The sequence below is a fragment of the Trichomycterus rosablanca genome, chromosome 5, assembly GCF_030014385.1.
Source record: "Trichomycterus rosablanca isolate fTriRos1 chromosome 5, fTriRos1.hap1, whole genome shotgun sequence".
NCBI lineage: Eukaryota > Metazoa > Chordata > Actinopteri > Siluriformes > Trichomycteridae > Trichomycterus > Trichomycterus rosablanca.
Genome location: NC_085992.1, coordinates 35,351,865 through 35,372,744, shown reverse-complemented (window position 1 = coordinate 35,372,744; position 20,880 = coordinate 35,351,865). Strand labels below are relative to the sequence as shown.

Here is a 20,880-nt window from a genome sequence, read left to right as displayed (position 1 = left end):
TCCGTCAATAATCTCAAAAGGTCTGTTTTCAGCACCTTCTACAGTTCATGCCACAGTGAATGGTGGCTGTTCTAAAAGCAAATTGTCCTACATGCTATCAGTATATGATTCATCAAAATACTGTCTAAATACTGACCAATATGCAAAAAAAAAAATGCTGAAGACTTTAAACTCATATTAACACAGTGCATTTGTACAGTTGTGTTCAAAATAATAGCAGTCCAACATCACTAACCAGATCAATCACTGTTTTTGGTAGAAATTATATTTATACATGGCAAAAAATTTACTATTAGGTGTAGTAGAGTAATAAAAAACCAACAGACCCAACAATCATGACATGCATGCTGCTGATTCTGTGTAATTGAATAATTAACTAAAAGGGGCGTGTTCAAAATAATAGCAGTGTGAAGTTCAATTAGTGAGGTCATTCATTCTGTGAAAACATGGGTGTCAAACAGGTGGCCCTTATTAAAGTATAAAAGCAGCAGATGTTGTACATGCTGGTTATGGTGCATTTCTCTCTAAAAAACAGAGTGAAATGGGTCGTTCCAGACATTGTTCAGAAGAACAGCTTACTTTGATTAAAAAGTTGATTGGAGAGGGAGAAACATATAAAGAAGTGCAGAAAATTATAGGCTGCTCAGCTAAAATGATTTCAAATGCTTTAAAATGGCAACCAAAACCAGAAAGATGTGGAAGAAAATGGAAAACTACCATTCGAATGGATCGAAGAATAGCCAAAATGGCAAAGACTCAGCCAATGATCAGCTCCAGGCTGATCAAAGAAGGTCTAAAGTTACCTGTGAGTACTGTGACAGTTAGAAGACGCCTATGTGAAGCCAAGCTATCAGCAAGAAGCCCCCGCAAAGTCCCACTGTTGCAAAAACGACATGTGCTGAAGAGGTTACAATTTGCCAAAGAACACATTGACTGGCCTAAAGAGAAATGTCGCAACATTTTGTGGACTGATGAAAGCAAGATTGTTCTTTTTGGGTCAGTTTGTCAGATGACCCCCGAACACTGAATTCAAGCCACAGTACACTGTGAAGACAGTGAAGCATGGTGGTGAAAGCATCATGATATGGGGATGTTTCTCATACTATGGTGTCGGGCCTATTTATCGCATACCAGGGATCATGGATCAGTTTGAATACATCAAAATACTTGAAGAGGTCATGTTGCCTCATGCCGAAGAGGAAATGCCCTTGAAATTGATGTGTCAACAAGACAATGACCCCAAACACACCAGTAAGCGTGCAACATCTTGGTTCCAGACCAACAAGATTAACGTTATGGAGTGGCCAGCCCAATCTCCGGACCTTAATCCAATACAGAACTTGTGGGGTGACATCAAAAATGCTGTTTCTGAGGCAAAACCAAGAAATGCAGAGGAATTGTGGGATGTGGTCCAATCGTCCTGGGCTGGAATACCTGTTCACAGGTGCCAGAAGTTGGTTGACTCCATAAAACACATATGTGAAGCAATTCTCAGAAACAATGGTTATACAACTAAATATTAGTTTAGTGATTTTCAGTTTACACAGTAAATGTTTGAGTTTGTAAAGAAAAATGCAGACACTGCTATTTTTTTGAACAGCCTAATATTCCCTTTTCTTCACTTTCTGTAAAGTAATAACAAATTTGATCAATTTTAATTCATGTTTTGATTTGGAAAAGAATGTGCAGTGTTCTCAATGCATTTGTGTGTATGAAAAATAAAAGCTATTATAAGAATTCTGAGCTTTATTTACTTTTTTTAAACACACTGCTATTATTTTGAACACAACTGTAGGTGCTTTTGAATATTGCATTATAGAGGGACTGGATTTATTAATCAGCTTTTTTATGTGCTTAGATCAAAGGGTTGTTTTTAATTGGAGGAGGGTCTTAACCTGTTCTATTACAATTGGATTCTGACATTAAAGGCTGTGCAATCAATAGTCTGGTGAACTTAGACTTGCCTACTCTTGTTGTGGTAAATCATTTGTTATATAATACTTCCTCCAAAGCTGGCTGTGATTTGCTGCATGACTCACGTCTTAGCTATGTACAACCATAGAGGAAGAGTAAAAGTGTTATCCTCCTGATTGACACAGAAACAATGACTTTGGCTATCCGTATTTTTTATCTTACAAAAAATTGTAGACTTTAACAGTAATTTTAGAGACACAGCAGTAGGCTACCATTCTGCAACAGGAATGTTTTACATTTCACATTTTTCTTTATTGAAAATGTATTTTTGTTGTATTTGTGGCTTACCATGGGTAAGCTTTGCCACCTAGCTTCTCTACAATTCAACATACCCATTGCAAAGAGGGCAGCTGAAAATGGTTATATAGAATTCGAGTAAATCCTGTCATCTCCAGTAGTATTTTCCTAGAATAGCTGCCTATGCTTCCCATAGCTGCAGGTTACATAATGATCATTGTTTTTCATCTTGCTAAGTTTGTCACAGGAGGAAACATCCATCAAAATTAGAACACAATAACAAAGCACTGCAGGAGCTGACCAAGGCCTCTGAAGACCCTGCAAACCTGTCATCAAGCTACAAAATACTGCTTCTTTTCCTTTTGCCTTTTCCTGAATGACCTCTGTCTTTAGATGGGCTGGCTGTAGAGCAGTTACTGTAGTTAAACTACAGCAAATCAACAACAAAACACATTTGTAGAAACTCCACCTTTAAACAACCTAAATATAAAAATGTATGTTTGCTTTCTTTATATAGTAAAAATTCATTAATTCATTGTTTGTTTTACCATCGCTTTTTTGGGCAGGGTCATGCTGGGTGGGATTTATTGGGCGAAAGGCAGTAAACACCCTGGAGTCAATCACAGGGCAGACACACACACACACACACACACACACACACACACACGCACACACATTCACTCACTCACACTTACTGGTCTAGTAGTAATGAGCCTGACTGTATGTCTTTGAACTTGTGTGAGAAAACCTGAGCACCTAAACCAAACTCCACACAGAAAGGACCCTGGCCACTCTGCTACTCCTGCTGTGACATTTCGTAGCGTAATTCTAGTCATACATTGTTTAAGAGCTAATATCTGCCCCGTAAGAGAGTCTAAAACAGCGCCACTAAACATTTACATTAAACAGCGCCAGGCATAAATGGGCCACTTCAGCTTTTACATAATAGTTTACATGCCGAAAGGATGACTACCACAGCAGTATTAACACTCATGTTGTGCAAATGGATCACACATGTTTTATTTATTTAGAAGACAATTTTGATTAACAAAATGACAGTAATTATAGTCATGAAGTTATAAGACAACAGAATAAAATGGAAGTCAAGTGAAACAATGTTCTAAAGCGATCGATATAATAAGACATAACAGGCCATTTAACAAGTGAGCAGCCAGCATCTTAAAGCACAGTGGGTGGGCAACGCTTTTGGTGTATGAAGTCCTAATGCCCAACTGCTAGAGGGATAAATTAGATGTCTCTTCTGCATGAGTTCCAGGCCCACCAACATACTTTAAAACACACTTGTAACCAATCAGTGTGCACACGCTTCAGTTTTACTTTGAAGGCTTAGTACAATGCAGATACCCAAGATACCCAAGTTGCATAAAAAACCTGTGTATTGCAGTGGTACTTTAATTTCATGACCTTGTTTTTGGGTATTAAGTATTTTCCCCCATTTTCCATAGCCATTATTTAGGATTTGTAAATTACAGTAGCTGATGGAAAAGCAGAAACTTGTTAAAAAATTTTTTTAGTTTTTAGTAAGTTTGAAAAATCACATTTATATTTAACATTTAATAGTACATCCTTGGTGCATTACCATCTAATTTGTACAGGTCACAATGTACACCGATCAGCCATAACATTAAAACCACCATCTTGTTTTTACATTCACTGTCTATTTTTATCAGCTCCACTTACCATATAGGAGCACTTTGTAGTTCTACAATTACTGACAGTAGTCCATCTGTTTCTCTGCATGCTTTGTTAGCCCCCTTTCATGATGTTCTTCAATAGTCAGGACCATCACAGGACCACCACAGAGTAGGTATTATTTAGGTGGTGGATCATTCTCAGCACTGCAGTGACACTGACATGGTGGTGGTGTGTTAGTGTGTGTTGTTCTCGTATGAGTTTTTAAATACCGTGTCCACTTACTGTCCACTCTATTAGACACTCCTACCTAGTCGGTCCACCTTGTAGATGTAAAGTCAGAGACGATCGCTCATCTATTGCTGCTGTTTGAGTTGGTCTTCTAGACCTTCATCAGTGGTCACAGGACGCTGCCCACAGGGCACTGTTGGCTGGATGTTTTTGGTTGGTGGACTATTCTCAGTCCAGCAGTGACAGTGAGGTGTTTAAAAACTCCATCAGCATTGCTGTGTCTTATCCACTCATACCAGCACAACACACACTAACACACCATTGAAGAACAGAATCAAAGGCGGCTAACAAAGCATGCAGAGAAACAGATGGACTACAGTCAGTAATTGTAGAACTACAAAGTGCTCCTATATGGTAAGTGGGGCTGATAAAATGGACAGTGAGTGTAGAAACAAGGAGGTGGTTTTAATGTTATGGCTGATCGGTGTATGTTGATGTACAGTATAATGTTTGTGAATACATTTTGTGACATTGGTTATTTGAATATTTGCTGACTCACCTATTGGTTCTGATGACGCAACATAATGGCCAGTCAGAGGGAAGCAGAAGAAAGTAGCCTTGCTGCATTTGCTTAGAGTCAAATACAGGTTTATCTGTCTCTGAGGTGTGGTTTGAGCAACAAAGGGAAACAGTGACGGTCAGCAGCAGCATGACGTCTATAGCTCCCCTGTATGACCTGGAGTTAAGCTCTAAGAAATGTACACTGTCAATCTTGGTTCTCCTGAGATGTGTGAAGCTGGCATTTCATGAACATTTTTGCTGTTAGTAAAGATGCAACAGTGCTGGAGTTGTCATGTGTCATCATTTCACAAAGATGAGTAGCTAGATGTGAATAGCTGTTCAAGCTGGTGTTTGTACTTGCTTCCTGTGACTGTATCCGCTGTGTGTGCTCATCAGAGGAGAAAGCCACAGCTTTAATTGTTAGTGGATATTCTTTAAACTGACTCCAGCAGACGCTCTAATCTAATGAAGTAAACAAGCATTTTTCTTCTGCAGCTGGGCTTTGTTAAAAAGAAAAAAAAAATAGCAAATTTCCTTTCCGGATCTGTAATTTGTTTTTCCATGCTTGTAACTTGCCTGAATTATTTATGTCCTGACAGAAAAGTGTGTGGTTCCCACACACATTCACATTCACAAATCTGACTATCTTACTTTGGAATGTCATTTATATGAAGCATCATTAAAGACAACGTCATTGAATCCTATTATATGTCTGTATTTGTACCTTCTGGTGCTCGGGTGGCACAGCAGTCTACCACTGCTGAGATTTGTGTTTTCAGTGGTGTTATCAGACCGCTGACATTACTGTCCATATCTGGGACATGGAGAAACCATGCAATGGATTGGCCTCCTGTCCAGGGAATTCCTGCCTTGCACCCAGTGTTTCCCAGTGGAATGGGACCTGTAGCAACCTTTTGTTTATTTTATTAAGTTTATTGTGGTTTTTCTAAGGCAGTCGTAGCTCAACTGTTAAGGTACTTGACTAGTAAACAGGAGATTGCTGGTTCAAGCCCCACCACCACCAGGTTGTCACTGTTGGGCCCCTGAGCAGAGCCCTTAACCCCCAGTTGCTTAAATTGTAAGTTGCTTTGGGTAAAAGCATGTACTAAATGCTGCAAATGTAAATATACGTGATACGCCATGTGCTATTTTGTCCCTGTGGTTGTCCCTGGCTGACCAGCTGAAGTAAGCTCTCATTAAGCATTAACCCAACAGAGTAAACAGAAGATCTGAACAGAGAACAGAGTGACCAAGACCATGTCACAGCATTATGCATTCATTATCCCACCATGCTCCCCCTTATTCTGCACTGCCTAATACTTGACCCTTCCAGTAAATAAAACGAGGAGTTACTGTTGAGCAACAGGCATTAGTTTTTATCATGCAGGAGCAGTCTCCAGGGAGGCCGGCCTTGTTGGAACTTGCATGAATGCAGACCTTAAAATCACAGAGCATATTTAAACATGTTAAACAGCCCAGACAGACAGTAATCAAGTGCTAGTCTGAAAGCTGAGCCTTTACATAATATTCTAGGAGAAGGTAAATGAAGTAAGAACATACCCAGATTAAGTATGAGTGTTACTGGGTACAGATTCTAGCTAAACTTTAGGCTGCATTTACAGCGTAGCCTCAGTTGCTAAATTTAATTTGCCTGCTCGAATCTGACTTTGTTACAATGTTTATCTCTTTAATAGGTTTTATATCAAATTATTTGAACTGGATAAACTACCGAACCTTTGCACGTGTGCAGTGAAAACAGTTTTACATTTAAGGCTAAGTCTGACTGGAGCCGTCAGTCAGTTTCAGAATGATTGTAACAAAAACCATTGTATGCCCTTTTTACCAAATAAACCTTGGTTTAGAAAAAGTGGTCACATAAATGTATGTAATACCTTACTTAGTGATTTCTTACCCACTATAAAATAGTATATGTGTTTTTATAGGCACTTTTTATTATGACTAAATGGTTATGGGTATTTAGTATCACTCTACATGTTTAGTATCCAATGCTGCTAAATACCAAAACCTTTAATAAATTGCAAACCAAAACTGCTCTAAACTCAAATTGCATTGCTGTTGGTCAGATATTTATTGGATTTCAGTTTCACATGTAAAAGATGATTCAGAATTATTTTTGTGATTTTTGCAGTTTGTACTATAATTGGGCAGCATAATGGTCTCCTCACAGCTAGAAGGTCATGGGTTTGATTCCCAGGTGGAGTGGTCCGAGTTCTTTCTGTGTCTGGATGGGTTTCCTTTGGGAGCTTAGGTTTCCTTCCATAGTCCAAAGACATGCCGGCAGGTTATTTGGAGATACTAAAATTGCCCCTAGATGTGTGTGTGTGTGTGTGTGTGTGTTAAGGCGTAAATGTCTTTGTGTGTACGTCTGCCTGTGATGGCAGGGTGTTTCTGTGTGCCTTGCACAGTCTATATATTTTTTTTTTTAAATATAGACTTATAATATAATTTGTATATTTTATTTTAGGCATAGACAGTCATGTGTGTAAGTAAACCCCAGACCGGCCAGTATCACTGCTAGAGATTCTATCCCTGGATCCCAGCTGTAGTGGGCTAGTGTAATTTACTGCTGCACCACCAGAGCCCCCATTGCAACTTTAATTTAATTTTAATGTCACTTTTTGAATTTTATTAAACTTAAATCCAGTGTTTAACTATAACTTGGTTAAAATGTACAGGCTGTGCATCACATTTAATCGTTTTTGCTTGTTTTTTTTCAGTGATGTTCATTGTGTTGCTGCATTACGCCTATGTGATCGAGAAGCACCAGAACTGCGTGTTAAACTTAGCAAGCCTCTCCACTGGCTGGATCTGCTCTGCAGGGCTCATTATGGTGGGAAATTTCCAGGTGAGATCAGTGGGACCTTGTGATGCATCTTGTATTCCCTTGTCTCTTTGGCTGTAAACCTTCCCTGCTACTGCTCTACTTGCATATTTTAGATTCTGCAGCATCTAAAATGCAATGCAAGCATAGGGACCCAACAGTGCCAGCTTGGTGGTTATGGGGTTTGAACCAATTACCTTCAGATTGCTTGTGCAGTATCTTAACCACTGCACTACCGCTAGCTTTGACTGCTAATAGGACAATGTTAGCACAATGTGCAGAATTTGTTTATAATTTTATCTATTATTGCATATTTGTCACAGTAAACGGTTTTAGGTCCTTAAAATATAAGACAAGAAGAGCATTAAAACAGATTACAAAACACAGTTTTTAAAGGATGATTTAATTTATATCACCCTACATTAATTAATACTAAGATCTAACAGGTCTAACCACACACAGAGGGAAATAAAATATCATTACATATCACTCAAGCCTTTTGATTTGGAATTACTCATGTTATTCACCTTTAATACATTTAGCAGACACTTTTATCTACCGTGACTTACAATAGTGACCATATCCAATCCAAGCAAGCCTCGCTCAGTGTCTCAACAGTGACTAATTGGTGGTGGTTTGGCTCAAATCAGCAACTTTTTGATTACTAGTCCAGTACTTTAACCAATTAACTACTACGGTTGTCATGAAAATGCATCTGTTTCTCTCTGATGCATCTCAAAACCAAAATACCTACAAAACACAACACAAACAGCATAACCTGTATGGTGTCGTCAATTCACCAAAGAACCAAAAAGAAGGTATAGCACAATAATCTAATAATCAAGTTTTAACAGCTGATTGGTGTGTTATATGTAATATGGAAAAAAAATTTAATCTGGCTGACCAAAGACACGTTAGTATGACACATACGCATGACAGACCAGGTGTAAATTGGTTCAAAGTTCAGTTAGGCTAGCTGAATAATTAAACTGTAACTGTACCTAATTTATAACTGTACCCACCACTTCAAATGACTGACTATAGTCAGCAACTAAAGAAATGTATTGACAGCAAGAAAACATTAACATGTGTTAACAGTGACTACTAAAGGTGGCAATTTTGCAAATGAGTTACATGTGTTGTTGAGACACAGTGGATTCAGAAAGTATTTAGCCCCTTTGACTTTTTGCACACTTTTTATATTGTGGATTGGATTTTAAATGGATATAATTGCTTTTTTACCCATAAATTTACATGTAATCATCCGTAATAACCAAGAGAATACATGTTTTATAGTTTTTAAACAAATATAAAAAAATAAAAAAATAAAAAAAAATAAAAAAAAGGGAATTTGTGGTCAGGTGCATCATGTTTGCTTTAATTATTTTTAAGATGTATCTAGAACTCACTTGCAGTCCAGCTGTTGCAATTTGATTAATTGGACATAGTTTGGAAAGGCAAATATTTGGGTCTATGATTTACCATACATTTTCAAGACAACATAAAGTCCAATGAACTATCTGTGGATCTCCACAATCAAATTGTGGCAAGTCATAGATCAGGACAGGCATATAAAACAATATCTAAAAGCTTTGGGTATTCCCATGACCACAGTGGCCTCACTATTTTGAAATGGAAGAAGGTTGGCACAACCTTGAAACGTTACAGAGTTGACCGTCCAACCAAAATGCTCATCTGAGCAAGATGTAAAGTATCGTGATGTAAAGTGAACCATGATGAAAAACTCTTGATGCACGCTAGGGCTGGGCGATATATCGAGATTTTATAAAATATCGATATATTTTCATACGCGATATAAGATAAGACAATATCGCGTATATCGATATAGATGTTACGTTCCAGTTAGATCCGACAGTTCGTCTTTCTCTTCTCCCAGTTTGTCTCTGCACATGTTCACCTGCCCCGCCTCTCTCCCTCACTGACCACAACTCGCCCCGCCCCTCTCCCTCACTGAACACAACTCGCCCCGCCCCTCTCCCTCACTGAACACAGCTCGCCCCTCCCCACCGCTTCACCAGTAATTCCTGCAGGCAGCGATAGCATGGAGACGGATAAAGACGTGACAGAAGCTATCGAAGAGGAGCTGCTTACTAAAAAGAAAAATAATTACTAATTTTGTAATTATTTGGAGATGGTTCGAATTCAAAGTGTCAGATGAGAAGCAGAATAATGTATTCTGTAGAGAACGCCGAAAACAAGTCCAGACAAAAGGTTCCAGCTCCGTGTACCTTTGGTCATTCGTTTTCACTTCAAATCCCAAAGTTCAAAAACAAGAAAACGAGTCGTTATTCGTTTCAAAAACCAATACAAGCTCATGCACGCGCTGACATGCACGTATTTACTTCACATTAAGTGTTGAGAAAGTAATAATAATGTAGCGGCGCGTCTCCTGTTGTTCTGACTCTTGTGTTTGTATATGTGATGTGCATATGCTGTACGTACTTGCGCTATCTGTAAAAAACAAACATTATGGGGATTTCTGTACTGGATGTTGTACGTGGTTGTGTTAGTTTATACTGGATGATCGCCCGACGTCCGACACGTCATTTATTTATTTATCTTCTATTATAGTATTTCTTGTTGTCGGCCAATAAACAACCAAACATTATTAAATTGCATGAACTAACTCCGCAGTAAACAAGGAGCAAACAGCAATTAAACAACAAATAAAGCTGTTAAATAATAATAAAGTGCATGAAGCAGAACGCTGATTAAAATGCATTAAATGTTGTAATAGTTACACAGTAACATGAACGATTAGTTCTGCCTGTATTACAGAACTGAGTTCTATATACAGTAAAAGAAAATTTTAATGTAAATGTTCATGTTGTGGCGACATATACATAAAATAATGTATAAAGTCCAAACATGGGGGGTGGGGGGTTAACGAGGGGTTTACTTTACCAGGGTTTTACTTTTAATGTCACACAAGCTCAGCCGGAAACCGTGTCATTCCAACATCTTCCCTACACACTCGCTCCCTGCGCCCTATAGTGCACTTAACATTCTTAAAGGGCCAGACAATATATTTGTAATTCACATTAGACGACAGGAGATGCCTTAGAAAACAACTTTTTTTCTTCTTAGAATAGCTCTTTTTTTTTTTTTTTTTTTTAAGGAAAAAAAATTCTTGTGTGAAGCTTCCCCAGCATGAATATTAATAAAAGTGCCTGTAAAAAAATTGGAACATGTAGCTTTGTCTCAGAAGTGTCTTTTTGTTATTACCTTATGGGATAAAAAAATATCGAGATATATATCGTATATCGCCATTCAGAAAAAAATATGGAGATATAATTTTTGATCCATATCGCCCAGCCCTAATGCACGCTCAATAAAAAGTTTGGTGTGAAGATATCTTTCGTCACTCATTCATGTTACATTTATGTTTCTTCTTCAGTCTTCAGTCTGACTGAAGAAGTCACTTGGACAAGTGACGAAACCTATCCAGATGAACTTGAGGACTTGTGGAAACAATGAAAATCCAGTTTTGTGTTGCTGCTGCATTTTGTGGGTGTATACATGTCTGTATATGTGTTTGCTGGAAGGTTCTGTGCTTAATATTATGTTCTCAATATTTGTGCCATTCTTCCAGTAGCTATAATTGTATTTGCTTTCTCTCTCTCTCTCTCTCTCTCTCTCTCTCTCTCTCTCTCTCTCTCTCTCTCTCTCTCTCTCTCTCTCTCATTTGTTTCTTTGTTCACACATTTGTTAGCTTGCCTAAAAAAAATCCTGTTTGATCCAGACAGAACATCTGAGCTGTGGTCACTGGTTTACTCTGAACTATTGATATTTTACTATTATTTATAAAGCTGTGCTTGCTGTTTAGGGGCAGGTTTAAGCAACTGTAATGTTTGAACACTTGGCTGAGTGCCCAGCTTGCAAGCAATGCAGGAAGCTTGGCCAATAGGGCATCAGACCAACATTTTTATGGGCTGGTTGCCATAGAGACACAGGGGTAGAGCAAGTTCTCCTTCTGGTATTATAAACGTCCACGCTTCAACTATGTAGTCTCTTCAAGCATACAGATGTCTGAGTATGTCGATTAAAACGCTGATTTTAAATGTTATTTTAATGTAAGCGTGAAAGAACAACACTGGGTGTTGTTTCCGTCTCATAGGAGAAGACTAGATTCATTAGCACTCATGTTACAATTTTATTTAGTTTATACCACTAGACAAATAAAAGGTTGTATTCTCCGTAAGTGTAAATTTGAAAACACCTTTTTATGTTTTGCCCATTCTAAATTTCTGAATTTTCACTGATATAAATTGTGTGATTTGTTGAAAACAATCAATGGAAACCAAAATCTTTTCTATGGCCCTGTCCACCTCTCCTCGCATAACGGCTCGTGTCATTCTTGAGGAGCTGGACTGCCTGTGCAACTTGAATGCCACCAGTAGTGACAAGGACACTAGCAAAATAAAAAAACTAGAGAAGAATCATTCAGGAAGGATTAGGAGAGTAATTGCCTGTGACAGCCACCTGCCAAACCATTCTTTTTTGGGTGGCTGTCATGCTGTTGCCTCTTCAGTGCACCTGCTGGCACTTTCATATGCACCAAAGCAAGAGAAATTGATTCACAATTACTTATGCTTCCTAACTGGACATACTGATAATTAGGGTCTGTTTGAATACTTGGTGAGCTGCCTTGCTGCCTACTGCCTATATAGAGAAGTCTAATAAGACATCAAACTTATAAGGCAGGTTATTTAGACACAATACTTAGACAGCGATTATGGTGATTAGGTCACCGCAGTTTTCGCATACTAAGGTAACACAGGGGAGCCATACCTACAATCCCTCTCAACAGAAATAGCCAATCATGTCTGAGTTGGCACACGGCTGGTCAATTCGAACTTAGAGCTCAGCGGTTGTGGGCTAGCACATTGGACCTCTTTTACACTTTTAAGCTTGTTCACGTGGGTATTGTTAGTTTACTGGTCGGTATTTTTATAAGTTCTAAACAGTGCAAAAATTCATTGAACTGAAATAAAGATCTCATTTATATTTTTTCTTCTTCTCTGTCTGTCTCTCTTACTTTATCTGACTGACATTTTCCAGAACTGTTAATTCAAAGTTGTTATGCAACATTTTGAGATTTATTTACTTCAAATACCGTATGTTTGAGAAACAGTTGTGGGCATTTTGGCAAATTAAGTGATCAGCAGAAGGAAACAATCAAATCTGTAAGTTTGTTCGTAGGTGCATAACAATCTACTTGTGTGTCACTACAGCTAGATCTGTGGCAGTTCAAAGTGATGTGTGTTTACACTGCACAAATGACTGTAAATAGTAATATGTATTGTTCATGTTAGAGAAGTAAAATGTACTCTTTACGTATACATTTCACATACAAAAACATTTGGGAGCATGCAAAGCCACATTTCCTCTTTATTCAGCACACTGCTGTTTTTTATATAAACCAATATTACCATCACATCATGACAGACAGACAGACAGACAGACAGACAGACAGACAGACAGACAGACAGACAGACAGACAGATAGATAGATAGATAGATAGATAGATAGATAGATAGATACTTTATTGATCCCGAAGGAAATTAAAGAATAAGGAAATTAAAGGCATTATCTGCATGTTATATTTACTTACTGTTGAAAGATTTCCTTTTGTCTTTAAACATAACTGGAAGGTGTCCTGTGGGTGGTATCTGGTATCAAGACATTAAATCCTTTAGGTTCTCTTAAGTGTGGCCTCCATTGATCAGACTTGCTTGTCCAGCACATCTCAGAGATGGATCTGATTGAGATTTGGGGAATTTGGAGGCCAGATCAACACCTTGAACTCTTCTTTGTCATGTTTTTCAAACAATTTATGAACATTATTTACAGTTTGACATGATTCATTAACCTGCTAAAAGAGGAGAGGGAGTTAGGGAGTACATTTGCCATAAAGGAGATGCTCTGACCCAGTCGTTTATCTTTCACATTTGGTCCTTGTCAGGTTTGCTTAGATCCTGCTTGTGCTTGCTAATTATTCCTGCTTATAACACAACTTCAAGAACTGACTGACTTGCTGCCTAATAATTCTCACCCTTTGACAGGTGCCACTTGAACAAGCCAATCAGTGTTTTAGAAATTAGTAATTCACTTTATTTGTCAGTGGTTTTAATGTTGTGTTTGCATGACTCACAGCCATAAAATTTACAAATGAGTGCTCTTTTATGATAAATGTATTTGAAGATGCATTTACATGAGTGATACTTAATGTGAGTGATACTTAATGTGAGTGATACTTAATGAGAAAACAAGTGTTGTTGATTTAAATGGTAAAAAGTGTAGTCATTTTGGGAGTAGTTACTGTAATCTCTGAGATTTTGAAATCACTTTGAAATCTTTTTAACCTCCCTTATAATGTGTAGTTAGCTGTGCTGACCCTCAAGCAGCCAAGTTCCATGTTTTGACTGAGCACATAAAGTCTGCAAACCATTAAGTCGAAATGAGCACATTCTTTCCTCTGCGTGCATGTGTGTGCCTTGGGAGCTCAACCACACACAGTCTGGTAGGAGGAACATGCGGGCAGAACTAGCATCGTCTCATGCTTCTGTTTATTTGGAGAAGTACCATGGTTACTGGCATATAGTACTTCATTTAAAACTCTAATAACACTAATTGAAATTTGAGTAGAGACTTCTCCTATCTAGTAAACCCCCAGGTGTGTAGGGGGATCTGAATCCAGTGGCAGCTTCTCTGGCAGACTGGGCTACTGTGTGGTCTGTAACAGTGTGTTTGTGAGTAATGTCATAAGTTCTATTCAGATTTTGTCATGATGTGTAAGTGAAGGCTGAAACAGCCCGGAAACAACTGCATAGAATCAAGTTAGAATTTAAACAGATTTTAAATAAGCAGTTAATCTTATGGGCAATGACTGTCATATTATCATTTGATCAACATTTCTAAGTAAGTAAGTGGTGCAGGGGCACAGCTGGTAGAGTGTGTGCTGCAAACCAACATAAGGGTCTGGGTTCGATTGTTGCCTCCCGTCACTGTCTTGAGAAGTATTTTAATGAGGGGGAGGTGGGTGAGTGAGTGGGTGGATGAGTGAGTGAGCGAGCAAGCAAGTGAATAAAAGAAATGTAAGTATGTTATTCCCTACGATGGACTGGTGCCCTGCAAAGGCTGGTTAAAAACACCTTGTGGCTTGTGGTGTATATTTAATTTTTTATTGTGGGGGGTGTGGTTGCCGAAGCCCTGTGATGGACTGGCGCTATGTCCAGGGTATTCCTGCCTTGCGTCCACTGTTTCCTGGTGAAACCAGACCTGCTGCGACCCTAATCAGGATAGTGATAATGAAAATTGAATTTTTTAGATACATAAGCTAGAATTAGCTAGTTTGTTAAGTAATTTATCTTAGACTTATATTTAAATGTCAAAAAATTAGCTTTAAAGTGCAAGTCATTAAGGGATAAATGTTCTTTCATTAATTAGTGTTGGTAAACTGTAACTGTTGGCAAAAATGCTGATATATGGTAAAAGGAAACAAGGTAATTTTTTCCTGTATATGTTGTGCAACGGAGATATTTACCGGATTTGTCAGTGTGAGTGATTCACAACATGCCTTGTGTTCTGAGAAACTAAAATAAGTAACTTTAAACAGACACGGGAGCCAGACCCGGCGAATGATTTTGGGACACCACATCTGTACCTCATCAGCCAGTACCACCTGTAATTTTAACACATTCTGCCAACACACTATTCAGAATGTCAGCATAACCAACTCTGTGCTTTCACACATTATTTCCATCAGCGAATAGGACAGGTTACATAACAGAGCCCTTTGGCTGTACTTTTGTGGTGATCAAAATCTTTTTTTCTGAACAGACATTTGTAAGTTGAGATTTTAAAGGCAATAAATCTGTTAGAGTGTGGGGATTAAAAAGGCATGAAGAAAGGAAGAAATGCTGGAACTAAGAAATGAGCAGGCTTTTCCAGTAGGAACAGAGGAGCTGTGTAGTAATAGTGTTTGCTAAGGCATGGGGGGAGGGACTAGGAGGACCCGTTTGTACATGCTAAGAAGACACTGCCTCGTTTGCAGCTCTCTTTTCTCTGGTTAGTGACCTTTACTGTCCAGCAAAGCAAACTGTCAGGACCTGTCAGCATTACAGCTGTTTTGTCTAGGAAAACATTTGTAGAGATGAGTATGTAACACATTCCTTATAGTAGAAATTCCGTAGAAATCAATGAAACGTCTTTGTCCTGCTATCTCTGTCTTTCATCATTCTGATGATTCAATCCTGCTTACTCTGAACTATGGCAATTCAGGCATGACGTTTCAAAGACTAGACACTGGAAATCTGCTATACAAACAGTGTTGTGTCCAGTCCAGATTGGATACGGTATTGCAGATCTGTATTCCTGACATGCTGAGTTGCACAGTGTGTCAAGACCACCTGATCGAGCTGGCTTACCATGGACCGGGTTTGTAGGTCAGATAGCCACACATCTTTCTCAGTAAGGCTTCCATGTACAACTGTCACTAAATGGTTACTCGTCCCTGTGTGGTGATACAGCCTATATTCAATCAATTTTTATTTTAATTTCCTCTTTTTGCTCCTGGTTTGAATATGTTCATTTCCCCATGCACTCTGGTGATCTTTTCCGGCCACATGACCCACTCGCTGGCCGAGGAAGGCCACAGGGTAGCCGGCACGCAGGGAAATGTTTTAAGTAGGGAAGGCTGCTTGCTGAATCTAAAAGTGTGATGCAACACAATTCAAATATCACACACACAGAGGACTGAAATAAAGAACCCCAACAAGCGACTGCATAGCAGCAATGTTAGTTTTATAGTTTCAGTTCTCAGTTTTCTTCAGTTCTAGCAACCCATTTTGCTGAACTTTTCCCACGCTTAAGTAGGGTATAACACACCTCCTCTCATACATGTAAAGCCCCTAACTAAATCTGTACACCGGCCACTGGCCTTTTTTTTTTACATAGAGTCTTAACATGTACAGACAACCATGCTTCTCTTTTCTATTCTTTACTCACTTGGGCTGGGCTTCATCCACACACTAGGAGTCACAGTTGCAGTGGCAAGAATATAAATCCCTGTCTGGCCTCCCCTCCCACAGGCACGATTAGTTGTGTCAGATGAGCACTTTGTGTTGTTGATTCTCAGCCTTGCAACACATGTTTTTTTCTTATCTGTTGATATAGACATTTGCACTTTGGATTTTATCCATGGTTTTATTAATGGTGAAAACGCTGTAGCACTTCACATACAAATATCCATCCTGTCTGGATTTTACCTGGCTTGTAAGTTGAAGGTAAGTTGTGTAAAAACCAGACCATTTATTTGGTGTACATTAAAAATGTACTGTTATTAAACCTCAAGTTGGTGTGCTTGCACTATTCTCTTGTATTTCTAAATAGCCAACCTCAATTTGGGGCCTTAGGACATTTAGCAATGCATAGCAACCTAGTTTCAGTTTAATTGTAAGGCTGTTTACCCATGACGCATTTCTTTTCATGTTAAAATGAGTCAAAGATACCACGGCATGCTGCCATGCTGTGGTAATGGCTTGTTGGCCACAGGCTCTTTATAAGGTTTGATCTGATCCGTAGAACCTGTGTTGGAGAAACTTGTACATAATCTAGTTCTGTATCTTGAATCACCGAAGTACAATGGGCAGCATTGTGCATTGCGGATGGAAGCCTCTGGCCAAAGCTATGCCCTGTTTCTATACATAAAGCCTGACCTTAGTCTGATGCCCACCTAAACCAATAGTTTTTAATAGTTTATTCATATACTGGTATCGAATCTGACTAGTGTCCTAACTTAAAATGAATAGAGGTGCTGAAGCGAGACTTGAAACGTAGTAGTGTGTCTGATTTAAAGCAGTAACTACATTAAATGTGATGAGTTGGAGCAAGCAGACCTACATGAGCGGTTGTGATTGCCTTTTCATATCACAATTACCCATGAGAAGCAAGGAAGTGCAAACTAGTCTCATTTTTTACTTTGTTAATAAGGTTCCTTTATTTATTGATTGTCTGTTTTACCACCGCTGATCCTATTCAGGGTTGCAGTGGGTACAATTCACTGGGAGAAATGTAGGAAACACTGCAGTCAGGTCTCCAGTCCATCACAGGGCAAACACACATTCACACACACTTTTATACCTAGAGCAACTTAGCCTGACTGCACATCATTGGACTGTGGGTTGGAAACCGGAGTGCCCGGGGAGAACATGCAAACTCCACATGTAAAGGACCTGGACCACTCCACCTGGGAATTGAACCCAGGACCTTATTGCTGTAGGGTGACAGTGCTACCCAAATGCAAAATATTACAGCTATTTCCAATCATTGTTGTCTTTGATGTTTTAGAAAGTCACATAACAGGCACTAGTCAAGTCAACTTTATTTATATAGCGCTCTTTTTACAATAGACATTGTCTCAAAGCAACTTTACAGAATCCAAGACCAACAGACCAAAACAGACGCTTGTTGAGCAAGCTGAGGGCGACAATGGCAAGGAAAACTCCATTAAAATAGGGTAGAAGTTCCTCTCTAGGCATGAGTAGTGATGTGGCACAAAGCTTAGAGGATTTTGATAGTGCTGCCACCCTCTGCTGGTAAGGTTATTGAGCAATGGGAGCCCAAAAGGTGTCTCACACAGTTTAGAGTTACAACATGTGTAGTTGGTACCATGCAGACCTGTAAACAATATACTGACTGGGTTTTTTTTTTTTTTTTAGTTTATATCACTAAGCACTGAAAATAACCAGCAGTTACAACACTAAAAGTCTGTTCACACTATCATTACATCCTGGTCAGCTCAGGGTAGTTTTGGGAATGTGGTTTGAGGTTTACTTGGTGAACTAGATGTGCTCTATTTATAACAGATGTTTTAACTGCCCAGTACTCACTACTGAAATTGTCAACAAACAACAAAGCATGTCATTTTTCATGGCATTTCAAAACATTAAACATCGATAATTCCTATAAGAAATTTTGAAGTGTGGACTTTTGTGGATGTTTGGCTCCTTTATCCCTCAAAGAACTGAAAGTTTTTTTAAAAACCATTCACGACTTATAAACCAGCATTCCAAGAAGCTTTAAAGCTTACAGAGTAGTTCTAGTGCTGATTAGGTCAGTGTTACAGATCTTTGTTATTTTGTTTAACTCAGCTTAGCTTTTAGAACAGAGATGATAAAGTACAAAAACAAACAATCATGTGTAAGCAAATAAATTACAGTTTAGTCTTTTTTATTATATAGCCCTGAACATTTTTGTTGATTAGTATTGTTTTATATGCGGGCTGTATTGTGCTATAGCCTTCTGACTCTCTTATGAAGCTTTTTTGTTCACAATGCATCATTAAATGTGTTTGTGTGTTACAGGTGGATTATGCGAGGGTGCTGCACTACGTTGGGGCTGGTGTGGCTTTTCCTACCAGCATGCTGTATGTATGTGTGCAGTCTGCACTGACTTATAAATTGGCTAAGACGTGGGGCGAGTACTTCATGGGCCATCTGCGTCTCCTTATGACCCTGCTGGCCTTCGTAGCCTTGGTGCTCAGTATCCTTTTCTGTGATATAAATGTCTGGATCTAAAACTAGATGCTAATAATCTGTTCTCCGACTGTCTGCAGTCGATTATTTTGTCTTGATATGTTGTTTAAAGCTGTTGTTCTCATCTCCTGAAGCAGTGGAGCCCATCTTTATACATATAGGTGTATAAAACAATTCATCCATTCATTCATTGTCTGATTTACCACTGCTTTATCCTGGTCAGGGTCACGGTGGGTCTAACTGATTAGGCAAAAGGCAGGATACACCCTGAACAGAACCCTGATAGACAGACACACACTTTGGGCAATTTAGTAGCTCTAATTGGTCTGACTGTATATTTTTGGTGACACCAAGGCACCCAGAAGAAACCCACACAGACACTGCGAGAACATGCAAACACAGAAAGGATTTAAACTCAGGTCCTTCTTGATGAGAGGCGACAGCACTACCCACTGCGTCAATGTGTGTGTATAAATCATTCATACAGGTTGACTTTAATGTCAAAAATGTACATTTCTGGCGCCATCTGGTGCTGGAGCTGCAGTATTGCATGCAATATTTTGTGGCAACACTTCATCGATTTAAAACCCAAAAAAGTTCGAGTGTACTGGACTCTCCAGTGGAAACATGGACCACCTTCTAATGGGTGTAATGCAGTTTTTATAAGACTGAACTCCTTAACTCATCTGTTTTCAAGGTGGAGTCTTTTTCGTCCAGGAGAGTTTTGTCCTGCAGCACGCCTCAGCCATTTTTGAGTGGGTCTTCTGCACCATCATTATGCTCTTTTATGGCACATTTGCATTTGAGTTTGCAGGAATCTCCAGAAACACCATGATGGTCCTGGCCAGAGGAGGAGGAGCCTTAAGTAGCACCAACCAAGATCACAAAATGGAATCGCTTAGTGGAGCCAGTTCACACCAGCCAGAAAATATGTCCATGCTTTAACCTCATGGAAGGAGAGAGACACGGGGGCAGTTGTCACTCTCTCTTTTTCTGTATCTGCCATAATGCTGCCGTACACCTGTACAAGAGGATTTTCAAACCCTATTTTCAGAAAAGTTGGAACATTTAGTAAAATGCAGTAAAAAAAAATCTGTGATTTGTTTATTCTCTTAAACATTTATTTAACTGACATTAGAATTTAATGCCTGCAACACATCTGCAAAATAAAAAAAGAAAAATGCAGGTTTCACCGTTCTGCTTTTGTTTAAAGGTAAAGGTTAAAATTGACTCAGAGGCGTATATTGGGAATTTTGATAGACACATGCTGCCATTAAGACACAAGAGTGCATGTGCTTGCCTGGCCTGTCTGCAGTCTAGATCTGTCTCCTATTGAAAATGTGTATAGCATCATGAAGAGGAGAGCCAAGACAACAGCGATCACAGATTGTTAAGCAGCTGATTTCTCATATCAAGCAAGAATGGAGTAACTTGCAAAACTGCAGTTATGAGTGTCATCAGTTCCCAAATCATTAAAAGTCTCATTAATAGGAAAGGTGATGGAACACAGTGCTAAACACACTTCTTTCCCAGTTTTTTGGATTGTATTGCAGGCATTAAATTCTAAAAGTTTATAGTTACGAAATTCAATGATGCTGATCAGTAAAAACACTGGAAATCTTTTCTTTCTACTTTTATTAATTAAATAAAGATTAAAGACAATTAACAAATCACAGATTTTTCTTTGTATTGCATTTTACATGTCTCAAGTTTTCTGGAAATAGGGTTTGTAGAAAGGACACTTTCTTACTGCTCTAAGCTTGCCAAAGGACTCTTCACACTTTTTGCACACAGTTGAGAAACCATTATTTTTCACCTTTACCT

At 38.8% G+C, this 20,880-nt stretch overlaps 1 protein-coding gene across 2 annotated transcripts in view; it reads left to right on the top strand.

Annotated features, from left to right (window-relative positions):
* Window positions 1-20,129, top strand: part of zgc:154058 (Transmembrane protein 150A-like) — a 46,745-nt gene extending 26,616 nt beyond the window's left edge. For both annotated transcript variants that reach the window (XM_062995114.1, XM_062995113.1), the window contains 3 exons: window positions 7,395-7,522; window positions 18,886-19,063; window positions 19,754-20,129. In XM_062995114.1, coding sequence (XP_062851184.1) covers window positions 7,395-7,522; window positions 18,886-19,063; window positions 19,754-20,001 — 554 coding nt within the window. In that variant the 3' untranslated portion in view covers window positions 20,002-20,129. The remainder of the gene's footprint in view (window positions 1-7,394; window positions 7,523-18,885; window positions 19,064-19,753) is intronic.
* Window positions 20,130-20,880: the final 751 nt, after the last annotated feature.